This window comes from Zea mays, chromosome 3 (genome assembly GCF_902167145.1).
Source record: "Zea mays cultivar B73 chromosome 3, Zm-B73-REFERENCE-NAM-5.0, whole genome shotgun sequence".
Taxonomy (NCBI): domain Eukaryota; kingdom Viridiplantae; phylum Streptophyta; class Magnoliopsida; order Poales; family Poaceae; genus Zea; species Zea mays.
In genome coordinates this window covers 81,735,012-81,753,526 of record NC_050098.1, presented here as the reverse complement: position 1 = coordinate 81,753,526, position 18,515 = coordinate 81,735,012, and the positions used below count along the sequence as shown (strand labels likewise).

The following is an 18,515-nucleotide window of genomic DNA, read 5'->3' as shown; positions in this document are numbered from 1 at the left end:
AAGGTAACAATATGTCCCACTAGGGGTTATGAAGCTGGTTTTCGGTTCATCCTCCTTCTTCATCCAGATTTGATGATAGCCTGAATAGCAATCCAGCAAACTCATAAGTTCTGATGAAGCTGCTGCATCGACTAAAGAATCTATCCTTGGCAATGGAAACTCGTCCTTCGGACAGGCCTTATTGAGGTCAGTAAAATCAATACACATTCTCCATTTGCCATTGGCCTTCTTCACCATAACAGTGTTAGCCAACCATTCTGGGTATTTTACTTCTCTAATAACTCCGGCACTGAGGAGTCTTTTCACTTCATTCCGAGCACCTTCGGCCTTGTCATCAGACATCTTCCGAAGCCTCTGCTTCCTGGGTCTGAAGGATGGATCAACATTGAGCGAGTGCTCAATAACATCCCTGTTAACTCCGCAAAGATCATTAGCTGACCAAGCAAAAACATCTTTATTGTTGAACAAAAACCTTAGCAAGGTTTTCTCCTGCTCTTCGGACAATTGAGATCCCAATAGCACCTTCTGCTCTGCTATATCCTCACATAAGAGCATGGGTTTCGGCTGATCAGCCGAAGCAGCTTTTTCCCTTCTGAACTTGTATTGCTCACAAGCTTCAGTTCCATCTATATTATGGATTGCTTTTGAGTCTGTCCAATTTCCTTCGGCCCTTCTGGCAGCTTCTTGACTTCCATGAATAGCAATGGGCCCTTGGTCCGAAGGTATCTTCATGCAAAGATAAGCTGGATGCAGAATTGCTTCGAAGGCATTAAGAGTACCACGACCAATGATTGCATTGTAAGGGTATTCCATGTCAACAATATCAAACATGACTTGTTCAGTCCTTGTGTTGTTGATAAATCCGAAGGCCACTGACATTGAGATTTTGCCGAGTGCTACAATCTGCCTTCCTCCGAAGCCGCAAAGGGGATGTGTGGCATCAAGAATTTTATCTTCGGGCTCTTGCATCTGTCTGAAGGCTTTAGCAAATATGATATCAGCTGCACTGCCTGTATCAACCAAAACATTGTGGACCAGAAATCCTTTGATAACACAAGAGATAACCATAGCATCGTTGTGTGGGTAATCCTTGAGTTGAAGGTCCTCTTGGGAGAAGGTAATAGGAATGTGAGACCATCTTGACTTGATGAAGGGTCCTTGCACCCCGACATGTTGTACCCTTCTCTGTGCCTCCTTCTTCTGCTTCTTGTTGGCTGGCTCTTAACATGAACCGCCTGTTATCGGGAGTACCAGCTTCGGAGCTGAAGCAGCTCCAGCTTGATTGTTGAACGAAGCCATCAGCTCAAAAACGTGGAAGTGAGTTCACCGGAGGTGGGCGCCAATGTTGGGGACTTGTTCTCAAATGCTATGAATTAAGAACAAGGCAACATAAAATGTTAAATGTTAATGCCCTTCGTCCGCTGAAGCATTATTTCCTTGAGGATTTAATGAACTTCGGACGAAGGTTAAAAATGGTACAATTACGAAGGTTGAATCTTCGTAATTGAACTTTCAGAAATTATATAAAACAATGCGAGATATGAAGCATTACAAACAAGTAAATTATAAATGAACAACATCATTTTCATATTATATAAACTTGATGTATTCAAATATTAGATACATTTATACCTCTGCCTTGGCAAAGAATAATTTCCGAGTGATGCGATTGCGATTACAGGAATGTGTGAACAGTAAAGGAATACTGTTCACTATTTATAGGCACAGGACACAGCCTGTGAGGAATTACAATCATGCCCCTCATAAAAGTTTACAACATTGACTCAGACCTTTATGGACTAAAAGGTCATTCTATCTTTAAGTCGGTTCGACCCTTCATCTTCAGATATGTTGTAATACCGAAGCTTCATGAATGGTACCTTCGGCGTCACGTACGAGCAGCTTCAGCCGAAGCTGTCTCTTTCTGCAGGACCTTCGGCGACGAAGCATGGTCCCAACAGTGGCGCCAGGGAATAATATTTAGTTCGCTTTATTTTATCACTTATTTATGTAAGACTTCCGCTATGTAATAAGTACATTTATGATATTTATGACATTTATCTCTATGCACTATGTTATTATATGTGTTGTCTTCTCTGGCGCATATATGAGATGCACCCAGCTTGTTCCTTAAATTTGGGTGTGACAACCAAGCCACACAAGCCCTAAATAAGTTCTCTCTGCGTAGGTGGTTCGGTGCATCAATCCACTCAAGCTCGAAGTCTGCCTTCACTGTATAACTGATCTAGTGCACCACCGAACTAGTCTGATGTGTCGTAGACTAGCTGGAGGTAAGTCCAAATTAGGCTTTTCTTGATTTCATTTGCCTGTCTTTGAGAGCATTCGTATGACTTAGACAAACTTATCAAGAGTCTGTCCAACTAGTCTAAGTCATAGGTCTTCACCTTTTTTATTCATCCCACTCAATTTCCAGTTTTGGCTTAATCTTGGCACCAAATACACATTTTCCAAAATCCGAAATTTTAATCCTTCTAAGGTACACAATTTATGTTCATAAGGGCATTTAGAAGTTATTCAAACTTATGAACCACTCATGCCCTTTCTAGCCTTGAATTGAGCTATTTGTTGCATTGAATACCTCATTTAATTCTTATGAACCTGCATTCACATACTTAGCAAATTAGTTACAGCACACTGTTGTGTTGGTCATTAAACACCAAAACCAATATAGAAATATCATATAGCCAATTTCCCTTTCAAAAGGCTTCTCCCCAATGGTGATAGATGACTTAACTAATATTAGTTTCAAACCTATCACAAGAAGGTAACATATACTATTTTCATCTCAATGCAGCCAATTGTATTATTTGACATATTGTCCGCATATTGAATTGAAGGCAATTTGCATTATTAATGCTTGATGAAGGCATAAGTCAAGGATATGCCATACCTCTAGGACTTGTTTTGGGCAACCAAATCTCGTTCCAAGCCTACACCAAAGACTACAAGGAAGATTACTCGAAGAAAATGCAAAAAGTGAATGTTTCTGGGTCTAAAAAACTATACTATGCTACTGGATGCTTTGTTAATAAACTTGTTGGTCATAGATGTTCATGTGGCTAGATTTTTAGTTTGGAACTCATGTTAGCACTTGCTATTTTGACTGAACGTGCACTAGATCCTTTTTTTACTTGACTGTGAAACTTGCCATTATGTTGGATAACATGAAATATGTGTTCATGTTGTTCCAGTTCTTTTCTATATAAATGTGCACTAGATAAGTCATTATTTTGCTACATGAACTCTTGGTGCCATTATGTTCTTGCCTCTTGGAACCGAATAGTAGAAACAAACCAGTCTTTTTTATGGAAGGAATGGAGTAGTTAGAACCAATGTTTTGGGAGTGTTTTTTTATAAGGCAAGTGCAGGAATAAACTTGTTTCTGAATATTAAGATATTTTAACCTCTTAATCCACTTCAATCTCTTCACTCCCAAACAATCCATAAACGAGTATGTGGGTCATGTTTTAAAGAGAAATAAAATTAGGGTAGAAAATAAAATAGTAACATATCCGGGGCCTGTTTGTTTTCTTGTAGGATTATATAATTCAGCTTATTATATATAGACTATATACTTCGGATTATATAATCTAGTTTCTATACTCCTATTAGAGATGTTTGTTTACATAAATTATTAGTGGATAAAAACTAAAAAAATAATCTAAAATAAACATCTAATAACTTGTTTATAGATTATCATAATTTAGATACCTAAATTATATAATCCACTTAAACAACATGTGTTTTCAATAACATGTGCGGTTTGTTTGCCTAGTAACTTATATTTAAACTGAATTATATAATGTGAGGGCCACCGTATTTGAGAATTTTGCAAATATGGCACTGTCTACGCCGGGCTTCAGACTATTGGCACCACGATCGTGGCAATTGAAATCGTGGCATCATAATCTCGCCCGTTTTGAAGATTTAGCATCGCGTGCGCTTAATGGTCATTAGCAATTCTCCACTTTCCGTCCTGCCCTCGCTCCGTTACTTGCCTGGCCGCCATCTTCTTCTACCAAGTGATGGGGGAATGCGAGGACGACAAGGAGTACAGGTGCTGGGAGGAGCTGCTGCCGGACGCGCTGGGGCTCATCTTCCGCAACCTGCCACTCCAGGAGGTGCTCACCGTCCTGCCGCGGGTGTGCAAGTCCTGGGGGCGGGTGGTCGCCGGCCCCTACTGCTGGCAGGAGATCGACATCGAGGAGTGGAGCCAGCAGCAGAGCAAGCCGGAGCAGATCGGTCGCATGGTGGAGCTGCTCGTCGGCCGCAACGGCGGCTCGTGCCACCGGATTAGCGTCTCCGGGCTGCTCCGCGATTCACTCTTCTCGTTCATCGCAGACAAGTAAGTGTGAGATGTGGCAATGCTCTCTCGTTCTCGTTCATCGCAGACAAGTAAGTTGGTCCGCATAGCGTTGCTGTCATTCATTTCAGATTTTCGCAGCTGCACGAAGATTGGAGCCCGTGCGCTGGAGGTGTTCGGCAGGCACTGCAGGTCCCTGGTGGGGCTCCGGCGAGTGATGCACCCGATCGACCTGGCGGACAAGGTGTGCCAGCACGACGAGGCGCACACCATCGCGCGTAGCATGCCGAGGCTGCAGCACCTGGAGATGGGGTACATGATGGTGGCGACGGAGGCGGTGCTGGAGATCCTGGGGCAGTGCCGCAAACTCAAGGGCGAGAAAGAGGAGAGAGGGAGAATGGAATACGGTAGAAGAAGACAGCGGCCAAGGAAGTAACGGAGCAAGGGCACGACGGTAAGTGAAGAATTGCTAATGACCATTAAGCGCACGCGATGCTAAATCTTCAAAACGGGCGAGATTATGATGCCACGATTTCAATTGCCACGATCATGGTGCCAATAGTCTGAAGCCGGGGCATAGACGGTGCCATGTTTGCAAAATTCTCACCGTATCTAGGGGCAACAACTAAAATCACTCCACCTTAGCCCAAAATCAATTCGGATCCGCCTCCATGGCTGCCGCTTCGCAGCTCCTCTCTCTGTTCTTCCTCCTCCTCCTCCCTGCTTGTGATGCCATCTACTGCGACGAAGACGACTGCTACGACCTCCTAGGGTACCATCTGCCTTTCTTTCCCTCCATTTGACTGGTTTCTTGTCCCGCTCAGCAACCGATGTGGCACAGGGTTAAGCAGGACGCGAACGCGTCAGACATCAAGAAAGCGTACTACAAGCTCTCTCTCAAACAGTGAGTTCCTGGCCTCCTTCCTCGGCTCTTGCCCCCGATACGACCCGGCGATGACCGTTTATTGAACTTTATGTGCTGTGCAGCCACCCGGACAAGAATCCCGATCCGGAGTCGCGGAAGCTCTTCGTCAAGATCGCCAATGCTTACGAGGTCTGGCGTGGACGCACCTGTCCATTTCTATCTTGCTTGCATATCTTCCTGGGCTCCTGGCTGCCTGCACCATTCGTGGTGCCCAAGATCTACTTTCTAATTCCACGCTTTGGTGCCAATGGTGGAAGACTGACCATGTGCACTGATACGTTATAATGAATTCCATTCGTCTATTTTGTTCAAATCGGTACAGTAACCACAGTATTTGGAATGTCACTCTAAAATGGTAGGCGCTTGTCAAGCTAGCTGTTTTAGAAGTCATCTGCTAAATGCCTTAGCTGGAGATTTAAAATGCTGATGTTAACAAAACCACGGATTTAATAGTTCTCTTTCGTAAGTGCATTTCTGACAACTGTTGTCTGAGGTGATATAACCACATCTGTTCTTGAAGTCTCTGAATTGTCCTTAAATATGTAGTTCTGTAAAAAACTGAGATAGCAAATGCATGGTCCTTTCTCCTTTATACATGTCCTTAAATTTGCAACTTGTGACAGTTTTTCCTTTTTGAATTTAATCTTGCTTAATTTATTTGAGTCCTCTGGGTTTTAATTTTTTCTGAGGTTTGATCGAATAACTCATTTTTATGAGTGAGCAGTGCTGATATGAAATTGGTAATCAATGACTTCATTTGGTGGCTCAAGAACCATTATGACCCATGGCAAGAAAAGAGCTTAGATTATTCTTAATTTCTGATCATATTATTTGCTAGCTCAAGAATTTCTACCTACAGAGAAATAATTGAAATAACATTTGCAAATAGCTTGACATATTTGCCATGTTGTTCATGCCGCGCTTGTTCACAAATAGGCCACTTTTTGCGGATTTCATGGAATCCACGAAAATGCTTCTTTGCGGACCCGTGGACAAGCATGCTTGCATCAGAAGCTGAAACTTGCAAAACCAACTTTTATTGTAGTTGGTTGAGGTGATTTGTGCATATTTCTGTCTCCTTTCTAAAATGTGGAATCGTAATAAGCATACTGATCTTGCATGATGAAATTAAGTAGTTCCTTTGTGTGGCATGTTGCTGCTGACTACTAATTGCATCTTGCCTTGCCCTTTGTTTGATTCTTATTTTTTTATACCTTTGAATTGGTGAACCCATCCCCCCTTCCTAATTTTCCCTTCCAAATGTTCGGTTCCTGAGCTGTCACAATTGTTCTTATCCATCAGATTCTGAAGGATGAATCCACTAGGGCGCAGTATGACTTTGCCATTGAACATCCGGAGGAGGTAAACACGCATTCCCTCCCTGCCATGAAAATAATTTAACCATGCTATTATTAACTCTTCATCATTCAATTAAATACTTTTCTGCTTTGTGTTACTAGACTAGAGGCATTTTGACTTGTAAGAATGTACCCACTTTTTTCACATTCTATGGTCACATAGTTATATTTGTTTAAATAATTATGTGCAGTTAATTTACATTTACTACCTATTTACATACTATTTGCTACTGTGTACTTTTGCTTTAACATTGTTAGATATGAATGATTGATCTTATGTGTGCAGTTTGGATTATAGGAGATTTTAAAAGCTAGCTTATAGAATCAGCTTGGACCCCAAACACACAAAGCTTCTGGTCAGCTTCTACAAAAAGAAGTCTAGCTTACACAATCTATATGGCATCCAAACACAGCCTGTATCTGTCAGATGTCCAAACTCACTTTTTACATGAGTGAATACTTAATTAGATCTTTAGCCTTTTCAGACCTCAGTAAACACATATATTAGATGCTGAACATTATTTTTTCTTATAATTCCATCCTCAGTATTTGCCACCGTTTGTTTCATTGTTACTCGCTAGATTTCTTGTTATGTCTTCATCTGAATGAAGAGGTCTGTTGGAACCTTGTCAATCTTTTTAGCTGCTAAACATACTTTCCTGTTACATTTTTCGAAGCAGTAATAGTAAATGATGTTTGTTCCATGATGTCAATACTATTCTCAACTATACCTTTAGCTAGGGATGTAATCAGATCGGGTACTGGCGGATATTACTCGTTTCATATTTTTTTTCAGATTCAGACCAGATACAAATATTATCGAGTTGTGTCGGGTAAGATTTGAATAGATCGACATATTAAATATTCAACTTTGACCGTTGAGCATATGGATACGAATATAGATCGGATACGGATCGGATCTCTACTTCCACTCAAGTCACTCTAAGTCCCAGGCTGTAGGAGGAAGGTGGAGTTAGTTAGATGAATTGCACACGACATGGCTCGATGCGTCGCAGCATGCCATCCGTGGAAGAACACACATGAATAGAATAGACCTCCATACTTGCCCAGCCCACAGCAAGCATCAGTGGTTCTACAAGTGAACTGCCTTGACCAATATACTGGACCATCTGAGAAGAAAGGGGTGATTCCTACTATGACACCAACCCTTTTAGACGGATCGAATTCAAATACAGACAGATAATAACCGTACCATTTACATTCCTACCTTTAGCGTCTTAGTCTTAGGACTCTAAGAAAAGCTTGTGCTTATAAAAAGAATTGTGTTGTTCGTTTTGATTTGTTTTATCTTTCATTCTTATCTATTTTTACATATAGTTTCCCAAAACATTTCTTTCTGGATTATTTTTTATCTACTCCATAGAAGACCTGATGAGTTTTGTGGTTTACTCACCATTATATCTGTAACAGCTCTTGTGAAAATGCATGTCCAGTATAGCCTAGTAAGGGTAGCAAAACTAGCAGAAGTATGCTACATATGTACTATTTTAGCTTATTTATTTTTTAACTTAATTAATTTTCTAGCTCAAAGATTCATCTCGGGTTTAAGTTTGAATTTGAAAATACATAGAAATCAGTTTTTCTGAAAAAGTTACTTCATTGAAGAAACCTACGTTACCTACCTATACCTTTTTCTAAAAAAATGGATACCCACAACCTGAAAACTGGAGCATTTGAATTCAGAAATCAATTATTGCTCAATTTATTTATGAGAACCAAAAAAATTTCAAATTTGTGTTCTCCACAAGATTACAACAGCAACAAAATCTTTTAGTCCCAAGCAAGTTAGGGTAGACCCGAGTTGAAATCCAACAAAAACCACAACTTAAGGTTCATGCATATTGATAACTGTTTTCAGTGCACTTATATTCAATGCTAATTTTTTTGGTATATTTCATATAGAAAGGGGAAGAATGGATTGAATCACCACACACCCATTGAGGGTGGGGAGTCTGTTATATATAGCCAATAGGCATGCATGGAAGGTACATGTAAGGAAGGCTATTCCCTGTACAAGGAAACATACCTAGGCTATAGATAGAAGGTAATCCTAGTCTATACAAGGCAGCTAGCCAATCTAGGGGATTACAATCAATTGCTAATCAGGCTCTGATTGATCCTGATAGATACATATCCTAATACCCGCCCGCAGTCTGAGCGGGAGGATCACGGACGCAAAGACTGTTCCAAAATTCAGTGAAGAGCTGTACGGGCAGTCCCTTGGTCATGATGTCGGCGAACTGGTGTGTGGATGGAACATGAAGAACACGGAACTGCCCCAAAGCAACCTTCTCACGGACGAAGTGGATGTCGATTTCGATGTGCTTCGTGCGACGGTGGTGGACTGGGTTGGCTGCCATGTACACAGCGCTCACATTGTCACAGTAGACCACGGTCGCACGGGGGATGAAGATGTGCAGCTCATGTAGAAGTTGACGCAGCCAGCAGCACTCAGCAACCGCATGGGCCACAGCACGGTACTCTGCTTCGGCGCTGGAGCGAGAGACAGTCGTCTGACGTTTGGACGACCATGACACCAGATTGTCGCCCAGGTAGACGCAGAAGCCGGAGGTGGAGCGACGCGTGTCGGGGCAGCCGGCCCAGTCGGCATCGGAGTAGGCTGTGAGCTGATCAACGACGCCAGGTCCCAAGTGCAGACCTGCGGACAGGGAGCCCTTGACATAGCGCAGGATGCGCTTGATGAGCGCAAGATGCGGCTCGCGAGGGTCGTGCATGAAGAGGCAGACTTGCTGGACAGCATAGGCCAGGTCCGGCCTGGTCAGAGTGAGGTACTGAAGAGCACTAGCGAGGCTCCGGTACTCCGAGGGATTGGCGACTGGAGCGCCCTCGGAGGCAGACAACTTGGTCCGGGCATCCACCGGAGTAGTTGTCGGGTGGCATTCAGACATGCCAGCGCGCTGGAGAAGATCAACGGCGTACGGCCGCTGGGAGAGGAACAGCCCACTGCTGTCCCGTGTCACCGAGATGCCGAGGAAGTGGTGAAGATCCCCGAGGTCCGTCATGGCAAATTCCGACGATAGGCGGGAGGTGACGTGCTGGAGAAGAGCCGGCGATGATGCAATGATGATGATGTCGTCGACGTAGAGGAGGAGGTAGGCCATGGCGTCTCCATTCTTGTAGATGAACAAGGAGGCATCCGTTTTGGAGGTGGTGAAGCCAATACTGCGAATGAAGCTGGAGAAGCGCTGATTCCAAGCGCGTGGTGCCTGCTTAAGCCCATATAGGGACTTCTGCAACAGACAGACAGAGTTAGGTGCAGCGGGGTCGACGAATCCTTTCGGCTGCTCGCAGTAGACAGTCTCCTCGAGGTTGCCGTGAAGGAAGGCATTCTTCACGTCGAGCTGCCGGATGGGCCAGTCTCGGGACGCAGCAATGCTGAGGACGGTGCGGATCGTGGCCGGCTTGACGACCGGGCTGAATGTTTCGTCGTAGTCGACGCCTTCCTCCTGGGAGAAGCCACGAACGACCCAGCGCGCCTTGTGCCGGGCGAGGGAGCCGTCGGAGTGGAGCTTGTGTTTGAACAGCCACTTGCCAGTGACAATGTTCGCACCAGGCGACCGGGGTACGAGGCGCCAAGTGCCGTTGTCGATCAATGCCTTGTACTCGTCCGCCATCGCAGCACGCCAATTTGGATCGGCCAGGGCACTGCGATAGTTCGCCGGGATTGGCGAGGCGACGGAGGCGGAGAAGCCGAAGCGCTGGACAGTGCGAAGGGAGCCGGTCTGTGAGCGTGTCACAGGCCGGTTCGCTGCAGTAGAGAGGAGCCGAGCTGCTGGAGCCGCTGGTGGCGAAGTTGGTGCAGCTGCTGTTGGCGCTGAAGTTGCAGCAGCCACAGGGGCCACCGCTGCGGTGACCGGTGCTGCTGGAGGCTAGGCGCGTCGGGTGTAGGTGGTGCCGAAGCGCTGACCATCAGTCGGGGGAGCCGCCGGCTGCCCTGCTTGGGGCCCATGAGCGCCCAGTTGTGGCCCGCCCGCAGGGTGAACCCGGGGGCCGAGCTGGAGTATGGCCGGGTCCAGGAACACCTGGAGATCATCCTCGCTGCTGGCAGCGAGCGGCGGATGGGTGTTTGCAGGAGCCGTCGAGGAGGTGAGGCCCTGCATCAGAAAATCAAGTGATGACGGCATGGAGGCCGCCGATGGTGCAGCCGAGAATGGGAACACGGACTCATCAAAAATAACATGGCGCGAGATAATGATGCGGCGAGTGGACATGTCAAGGCAGCGATAGCCCTTGTGAGAGGATGGGTATCCGAGGAAGACACAAGGAGTGGATCGAGGGGCGAGTTTGTGAGGGGAGGTGGCAGTGAGGTTCGGATAGCAGAGGCATCCGAAGATGCGAAGGGAAGCGTAATCAGGGAGTAGGCTGTGAAGAATTTGGTAAGGTATTTGGTTTTGTATGGAGGAGGAGGGGCGCCTATTGAGGAGGTATGTTGCTGTTGTGAGGGCTTCAGCCCAGTATGGAGGTGGCATGGACGCATGGAGCAGCATGGTGCGGATGGTGTTGTTGGTAGTGCGGAGCATGCGTTCGGCCTTGCCGTTTTGTGGTGAGGTATAGGGGCAGGAAAGGCGAAGAGTGATGCCGTGGCTAGCAAGGAAGGAAGTGGTGGCGCGGTTGACAAACTCGGTCCCATTATCGGCTTGGAAGGATTTAGGTGTGGTACTGAACTGGGTCTGGGCGTATGCAATGAATTCAATCATGTGGAGGTGCACCTCAAATTTGTGCCGTAGAGGGAAGGACCAGCAGTAATGGGAATAATCATCGAGTATAATAAGGTAATACTTGAACCCAGAATTGCTAAGCACGGGAGATGTCCATACATCGCAGTGAAGTAAATCAAACGGAGCATGGGTAACAGATGTCGAGTGACTAAATGGAAGGCGCACATGCTTGCCAAGTTGACAGGCATGGCAGAGGCATGGCGAGCTTTTATTGAAGGTAATGACCGACATGCTTCGAAGTTTGGCGAGGCTGGAGGGACCGGGGTGGCCGAGGCGATGATGCCACAAAGACGACGTGGTGGCGAGGCTGCAGGAGGGAGTTGTGGTGGAGGGGTAGGTGTAGAGGTCGCCACCACTATTGCAGCGAAGAGTCACGTGCCCCGTCTGTTTGTCCTTGACAGAAAAACCATAAGCATCAAATTCAATGGAACAAGAGTTGTCACGAGTGAATTGACGAACAGATAAAAGATTGCGCACAAGTGCAGGTGCAACAAGAACATTGTTAAGACGATAGGTAGAGGTGGGGGAGGAAAGTGTAGATGTGCCACGACAGGTGATGGGTATGGTGGTTCCATTGCCAACGGTGATGCCGAATGAAGGAGGGGGGAGATGGGACAGGAGTATACCAGCCGAAGAGGACATGTGAGCTGTGGCGCCAGTGTCGAGGACCCAAGGGGAGGACCCCTGGAGGGACATCTGATTCAGTGCGGCGATGAGGCCAGCCAGATCCCAACCGCCCTGCGCTGCCATAGGTGGAGCAGGGTTATCGGGGGACTGAACAGGGGCGAGCGCAGTGTGCGCCTGAGCCTGAGTGTAGGGGCCGAGGATGCCAGGACTGCGCCAGGCAGGGGTTGGCGCCGGCGGGCGCCAGGGCTGCTGATGAACCCCGACGGTCCAAGGGGGGTAGCAGTACCAGGGGGCGGCTGGGAACCTGGGACCGCCAGAGTGAGGGCCGCCCTTGCCCTTCTTCTTCCAGCGGCCGCCGCCACCACCTGGGTTGCCGCCGCTGCTGGAGCCATTGCCGTGACCGCCCTGTCTACTGGCAGTGGAGCCGCCGCCGTTGGTGGTGGGGGTGGTGCGGCAGTTGGTACCGCACGATGCGTGGAGTGCCGTCTGGGCCGCAACCGTGCCTTCATTGGCGAGGCGGAGTTCCTTCAGCACGAGCTTCTCGCGAGTGGTGGCGAAGTCCGGCAGCGGGTGGGAGTCGGCAATATTGTCGGCGGTGCTGGCGAAGCGTGGGTTGAGGCCGCGGAGGAGGTTGAGGACGAGGTCCGCATCGGTGATGGTGCGGCCGACATCACGGAGCGCGTCGGCGGTGGCCTTCATACGCTGGGCATAGTCATTGATGGAGGAGTCGCCCTGAGTCATCGAGTGAAACTCGTGGCTTAGGAAGATGGCGCGTGGAGCCTTGTTGGCCTCGAAGAGGCGCTTGATGGCGACCCAGAGTTCACGCGCAGTCTGGTTTGGAGCCGCGGCGAGGCCGATGACGTCGGGCCCAGCCGAGCCGAGAAGCCAGCTGCGGACACAGGCATCGGCGATGCCCCAAGAAGGATCTGTGGGACGGGCTTCCTGCAATCCGTCGATGTGCGAGAGGAGAGCGAATTTTCCACAGAGGGAGGTGAAGAATGGTTCCCACTGGTTGAAGTTGGGTTTTGCCAGTTCAAGAGTCACCGGGATGTGGTTCTTGACATTGATCGTCGCATAGGGGGCGACAATCACAGCGGGGGCAGGAGTGGTGGCGTCGGTCATGGTGACCAGGGGGGAGGAGTTGGCGCTGCGCACAGCAGGGAGGAGTTGGCGCTGCGCACAGCAGGGAGATGGGCGCAGGATCTAGAGAGCTGATACCATATAGAAAGGGGAAGAATGGATTGAATCACCACACACCCATTGAGGGTGGGGAGCCTGTTATATATAGCCAATAGGCATGCATGGAAGGTACATGTGAGGAAGGCTATTCCCTGTACAAGGAAACATACCTAGGCTATAGATAGAAGGTAATCCTAGTCTATACAAGGCAGCTAGCCAATCTAGGGGATTACAATCAATTGCTAATCAGGCTCTGATTGATCCTGATAGATACATATCCTAATATTTCATTATTTCAAGTCTTCTTTTATTGTGTCTTGCCATGTCAACTTCGGCCTTTCCCTGCTCTCTTTTTATTGCTATTGCGCCTTAGGATTTCACTACCACAATGATGCCTTTGGAGGTGTCCGTTGGACATGTCCAAATCATCTTGGACACGTTTTTCTTTAATTGACGCTAGCTCTAGCCTATCGCATATGGCATCGTCCTGGACTCGATCCCTTCTTGTATAACCAACAACATATATTTGTGTTCACAAGATTCCATATTTAATAATTATGGAGATAAAATCTAAGTAAGGGTGGTTCTGTGTTTTGTCTTTGACAGCTGCGCACTGTTACTGATTGTGTCTCCCGTTCATTTCAGGTTTTCTATAACACAGCTCAGTACTATAGGGCATACTATGGACATAAAACGGTTGATTTTTCCATCCATGAAAAGTTTGTGCAGCAATGTTCTCCTTGATAGTACTACAACTAACTGCACTGCCTATGTGTAGGATCCTCGTGCAGTGTTGATTGGTCTTCTTCTAATTGTTTCAGCATTTCAATACATTAATCAGCTAACGAGGTATAACCAGGTATGAACAAGGAATTGAAGGCAAATATAAAGTTGTCACAGGATTTCAATGCTAATAGACAGCATGCTTTAAGAAATTTGAACATACGATCGGGTATATTGCTTCAAAAGAGCGGATGCAGATTTTTAGCTATCTGTGCATTATTTTATTTTTATTTTCAGCTTTTCCACTTAATTCTGCTGAACCTTTTACTATACAATCTCAATGTTGCCGTCATTTAAAGTTTAAAACTGTACACACAGTTTTGCTCTTGGCAAAACATAGCATAGTAGGTTGAATTGAACTAGTTTTATTGAATTAGATTAGATACAATATTAAGTTTCATCTGTAATTTTTCTCTAATCAATATTGGTTTTATGTTGAAAGGGCAGGCCTGTTTCAGTGATGAGAGTTGTCTCATTGAGTCACCAAGTTATGGGTTCGAAGCAGCCTCTCTGCATATGTGCAGAAGGTTTGCCTTGGTTTATCCCTTCCTCAGCATTGGGTCTGCCCAATATTGATTTTTATGTTTACATGAGAAAGCTTTCGACTAAAGAACTATCTGATGCATTATTTATCTCTATATATGCCCTATTCCCATGAGTTTCAACATAAAGAACATGTCATCCTATATCCTTTGCTTACTCACGAAATGGAAGCACAAACATAAAGGCACATGGTTGTTACGGTGATAAGGCGACCTACGGCAGTCTAGGACCTTTTTACCTTTTAAGCGCCTTAGGCATGAGGCGACTTCATAGACATATAAGTAAGGCAAATAATAACAAAAAGATACATAATTAAATAGATAGATCATAGATATTATAGGACATACAAGTCCTAATGCATATCATAGTTTGCAAAATAACATAGTTTGTAGTTCATAAAAATAACAATAACAAGTCCATAATGCATAGTTCATAACTTTATAAAGTAACAAGTCCACAAAAGAACACAATAGAAGATTAATTCAGATTCTCAACACGCAAGTCATCTCCATCTAGGCATATTCATGCATCAAGTCATTGTTTGCATTGGTGGTGGAATCTTCACCAATTTTCAGGCTCTATGGGACCTTCTTCTTGGCTATCAACATCCTCCCCATCATTCACTATCTCATCCTCATCCCCTTCTCCCATACTTGAATCACCCTCCTCTTCTAAGTCTTCATCCTCCACTTGTTGGTCCTTCCTTGTGTAGTATAATGGTTGACCATGAGACAGTGGAGAGAGTAGAAGGGATAGAGTCATAGAGGAGAGAGCAGCAGGGATAGAGGTGTGGCTTACTAGCTAGGGGCAGAGGCGCAGAGGGTAGAGGCGCAGAGCGGTGGAGGGTCGAGCAGAGGTGGTGGATGGTGAGCAAAGGTGGTGGAGGGGCGGGGCACGGTCTAGGAGCGCGCGATGGTCGGCCGAGTAGAGGCGATGGAGGGGCAGTGCGGCGTGGGGTGGAGTAGTGTGCAGCGGGCAAGCAGCGCGGTGGACGGGGCGAGCAGGGGCAGGTTTTGGGCGGGGTGATGGGTGGGCTAGGGTTATTACCCTAAACCACTCGTTTGGTGTCCACTACAGGGATTAAGGCGTCATGAAGGATGCCATGGACGCCTCGCGAACGCCATACTCGTAAAACCTAAGGCGTCGCCTAAATCGTCTATTCTCTAGCGCCTTAGTGCTTAAGCGACGATTCTGCAACAATTTAGCGATGCCATAACAACCATGCTTGAGCATGATCTTGTGCAAATGTTGAAAGTGTAATACCGTTATTGCAGGCCATGAAAAGTGTCAAGCAAACTCCTGCTTACAAAAATAGGTTAAAAGCTTTGGAGTATGAGCGAACAGGAGGAATTGCTAGCAAAAAGAAGGGCATCAAGCAGGTGGATAAGTAAGAAAAAAGACTTCTGATAAGCTTCTTCCATTTTTGGCTTATTTATTTGAGACAAAGTCCAGCTCTATTTATATGTTACTTTCAAGAGATCTAAAAGTTTGAAGAGATGTTCTCTATATTGTCAGTTTGATGTTGGAAAGTGTTTAACATGCTTGATAGATGATAGGATACTTTGCTTTTCAATTTATTCTTTTAGAAATAGTATTTTCAGAAAGGTACATGCTGATATCATGATGGGTTCTGGATGTACATAATAAGTTTTCCTTCTGCTGATGTTGTTTACATGCAGTCTACCTAATCTGAAAGGTGTTCGTTACTGCTTTAATTTTCTGTCACTTGTCAGTGTATGTTTAGCTTTTGATACTGGGTATAATAGCTTTGTTTCTTATAATTGTTTTATTTCTAATGTAGGAAAGTTGAAGAAGAGCTAAGTAATGAAGTTGAATTGCAAATTCATGGGGTTGAAAAACCGTCTGTTTGGAGGCTGTTTGGTGTCCAATTTATACTTTGGCCTTACTCTGTTGGCAAGGTCAATTCATACCTTCTAAACTCCGCCCATTTTGAGCTGAGCAAATTGCAAGACCCACCCCTGCAACATCTACCGTTTTGACTTACCTGCTCTTCATTAGGAATTTGACATGAACATATTTTCTGAACTGCATCTGTAACTTCTATTGTGGCAGGCGCTTACTTGGAAGATTTGTTGGTTTTGGAGATACCGGGTAAAGAAATTACCATATACATGGGAGGATGCTTGCTACTTGACCTGGATTTCACTCCAAATACCTGCGAATGCATGGAAAAATATGGGTAATTATACAAATTGAACTCATCTAACAAATTTGAGATTGAGTTTGCGAGGTTTATGGTGGTAAAGGTTGCTGGGTAGCATAATCTAAGCAGAAGAACTAATGCTAATAAATTTGGCATGTCTATTTTGCTGTTCACGGAAAGGTTTGGAAAAGTACTTCATTGGTGTAGTGCATAATGTAGTCTTAACAGCTTAATATCAAAATACATTCACCACAAAATCATCTCAAAAAGTACAAACTCTTGTAGACAACATTTTTTGCATTATTGAGCTAAACAATGGGAAAAGAGCAACCTGGCCTACTTTTATTTGCATTATTGGAATGACCATAGTCTGTATAATAATGTGTGTTTCAGATGAGTCCAGGAAGGAGGACCTTGTGAGAAGACACCTCTGGGAAAAGAGCAACATGGAGAGGTATACTTCAGGGACGAGGAAGGAACCAAAGCGTAGGAGGTAGCTGTGCAACATTTTTGACCTGAGACTACAGCAACTTTAAACAATACAACATACTCCTATATTGGAGTGAAAAGTTATTGACCAGGCTTGAGTTCACCGATAGCTAATTGCTAGGATCCCCGGGAAGTGGCATGGCTAAGGAATCATGTTTGGAGGACAATTCATGTAATAAAGTGATCAAGGCGACTTTTGTAGGTGTTTCTTAATCTTAATTTCTGAGTAGCTAATAACTGTAAACGAACGAGTCATGCTTCATCGCTCCACTCAACGTACCAAAATCACTGCAAAGAGAACATACTAATGCACTTCCTCTCGTCTACTGCTGTATGCACCTGCAGCCATTTTGGTAGTCATCAAGTTGAACACATGCAGCTGCATGGCATCTCTCTCTTCCTTCATCTCGAAGACCCGAGCAACTGCATGGGCTCTTTCTCTTCGATATTGATCCAAGTGCACCCCACATTTCAGTCATCCTCACTCTTCTCCTTCGGTTGCCTCCTATCTACAACCAGTTGGTGTTTAATTTCATTGTAAAAAGCCTATATAACCTCTTAATTATGGCTATTGGTTTACTTCACTCCTAACTAATAAAACCAAGTATTCCACCACTCGCCTACCCAAACCATTTAATCTAACTCCTAGATCCTTGTCTCGCTGGCACAATTTGGACTCACATACTAACATCATTGTAGCAAGGGCTCACCTATTAGATCAACTACTAAGAAGAAAAATTGTAACATGATTTTATTGCTTGAGTTACAGTGTGATAAACATTGTAAGGAAAATGAATCCCAACCTATTTAATTAAGGATTTTGGTGTTTCCAAGTGTTTGTGTTTTAAAGTTCACATGATGCGAAATGGATTAGACTAATACTCTGAGGATGCAACACCTCAAAATATGACCTAAAAAGACTCAAGAAAGATCAACAAATACTCAGCAAAAAGTTCAAGACACGAGACCAAAAGAAGCCCAAGAAAAAGAGTGAAGAAATCCAAAGATGGGCTATGAGCATGTGCACTGGTGGTGCACTGGAGGCTCACCGGACAGTTCGGCGCCTTACCGCGGACTGTCTGGTGCACCAATGGCTAGTCGCTCAACGACTAGTTTTGGTGGAATCACGGAGGAGAGCCACCGAATAGTCTAGTGCCATGACAAGACAGTCTAGTGTGAAGCTGACAGCGCGCCAACGACTACTTCCAACAGATATATTCAACGGCTAATTGCACCGGACGGTCTGGTGTGCCGCCGAGAGCTGTAGCTTTCCTCCAACGACTATAATTGAGTTGGGGCCTATATATACTCCACCTAACTGACCATTTGAAGGTGTGAGAGCTCAAGAAACATATCAAGCAAG

The 18,515-nt window shown here is 45.4% G+C and overlaps 2 protein-coding genes across 2 annotated transcripts; both read left to right on the top strand.

Moving 5' to 3' along the window:
• Positions 1-4,046: 4,046 nt before the first annotated feature.
• Positions 4,047-4,760, top strand: LOC103652030 (F-box protein FBW2-like). Its single transcript, XM_008677688.1, is given in 1 exon segment — positions 4,047-4,760. A coding segment is annotated over 1 exon segment (714 nt).
• Positions 4,761-4,852: 92 nt separating this feature from the next.
• LOC100283513 (uncharacterized) lies at positions 4,853-17,529 on the top strand. Its single transcript, NM_001156413.2, has 10 exons — positions 4,853-5,096; positions 5,166-5,228; positions 5,312-5,378; positions 6,552-6,611; positions 13,819-13,869; positions 13,952-14,032; positions 15,774-15,886; positions 16,301-16,418; positions 16,573-16,699; positions 17,057-17,529. Exons 1-10 carry the CDS (start codon positions 4,996-4,998, stop codon positions 17,158-17,160), a joined length of 885 nt encoding a protein of 294 aa, NP_001149885.1. The 5' UTR covers positions 4,853-4,995; the 3' UTR covers positions 17,161-17,529.
• Positions 17,530-18,515: the final 986 nt, after the last annotated feature.

What these genes read in the sequence shown, in the direction of transcription:
- LOC100283513 (NM_001156413.2), top strand. Translation starts at nt 4,996, where the DNA reads ATGGCTGCCGCTTCGCAGCTCCTCTCTCTGTTCTTCCTCCTCCTCCTC. An exon ending in AGATCGCCAATGCTTACGAG is followed by an intron (nt 5,379 to 6,551) that starts GTCTGGCGTGGA and finishes CTTATCCATCAG; the next exon opens with ATTCTGAAGGATGAATCCAC. An exon ending in CCATTGAACATCCGGAGGAG is followed by an intron (nt 6,612 to 13,818) that starts GTAAACACGCAT and finishes CGTTCATTTCAG; the next exon opens with GTTTTCTATAACACAGCTCA.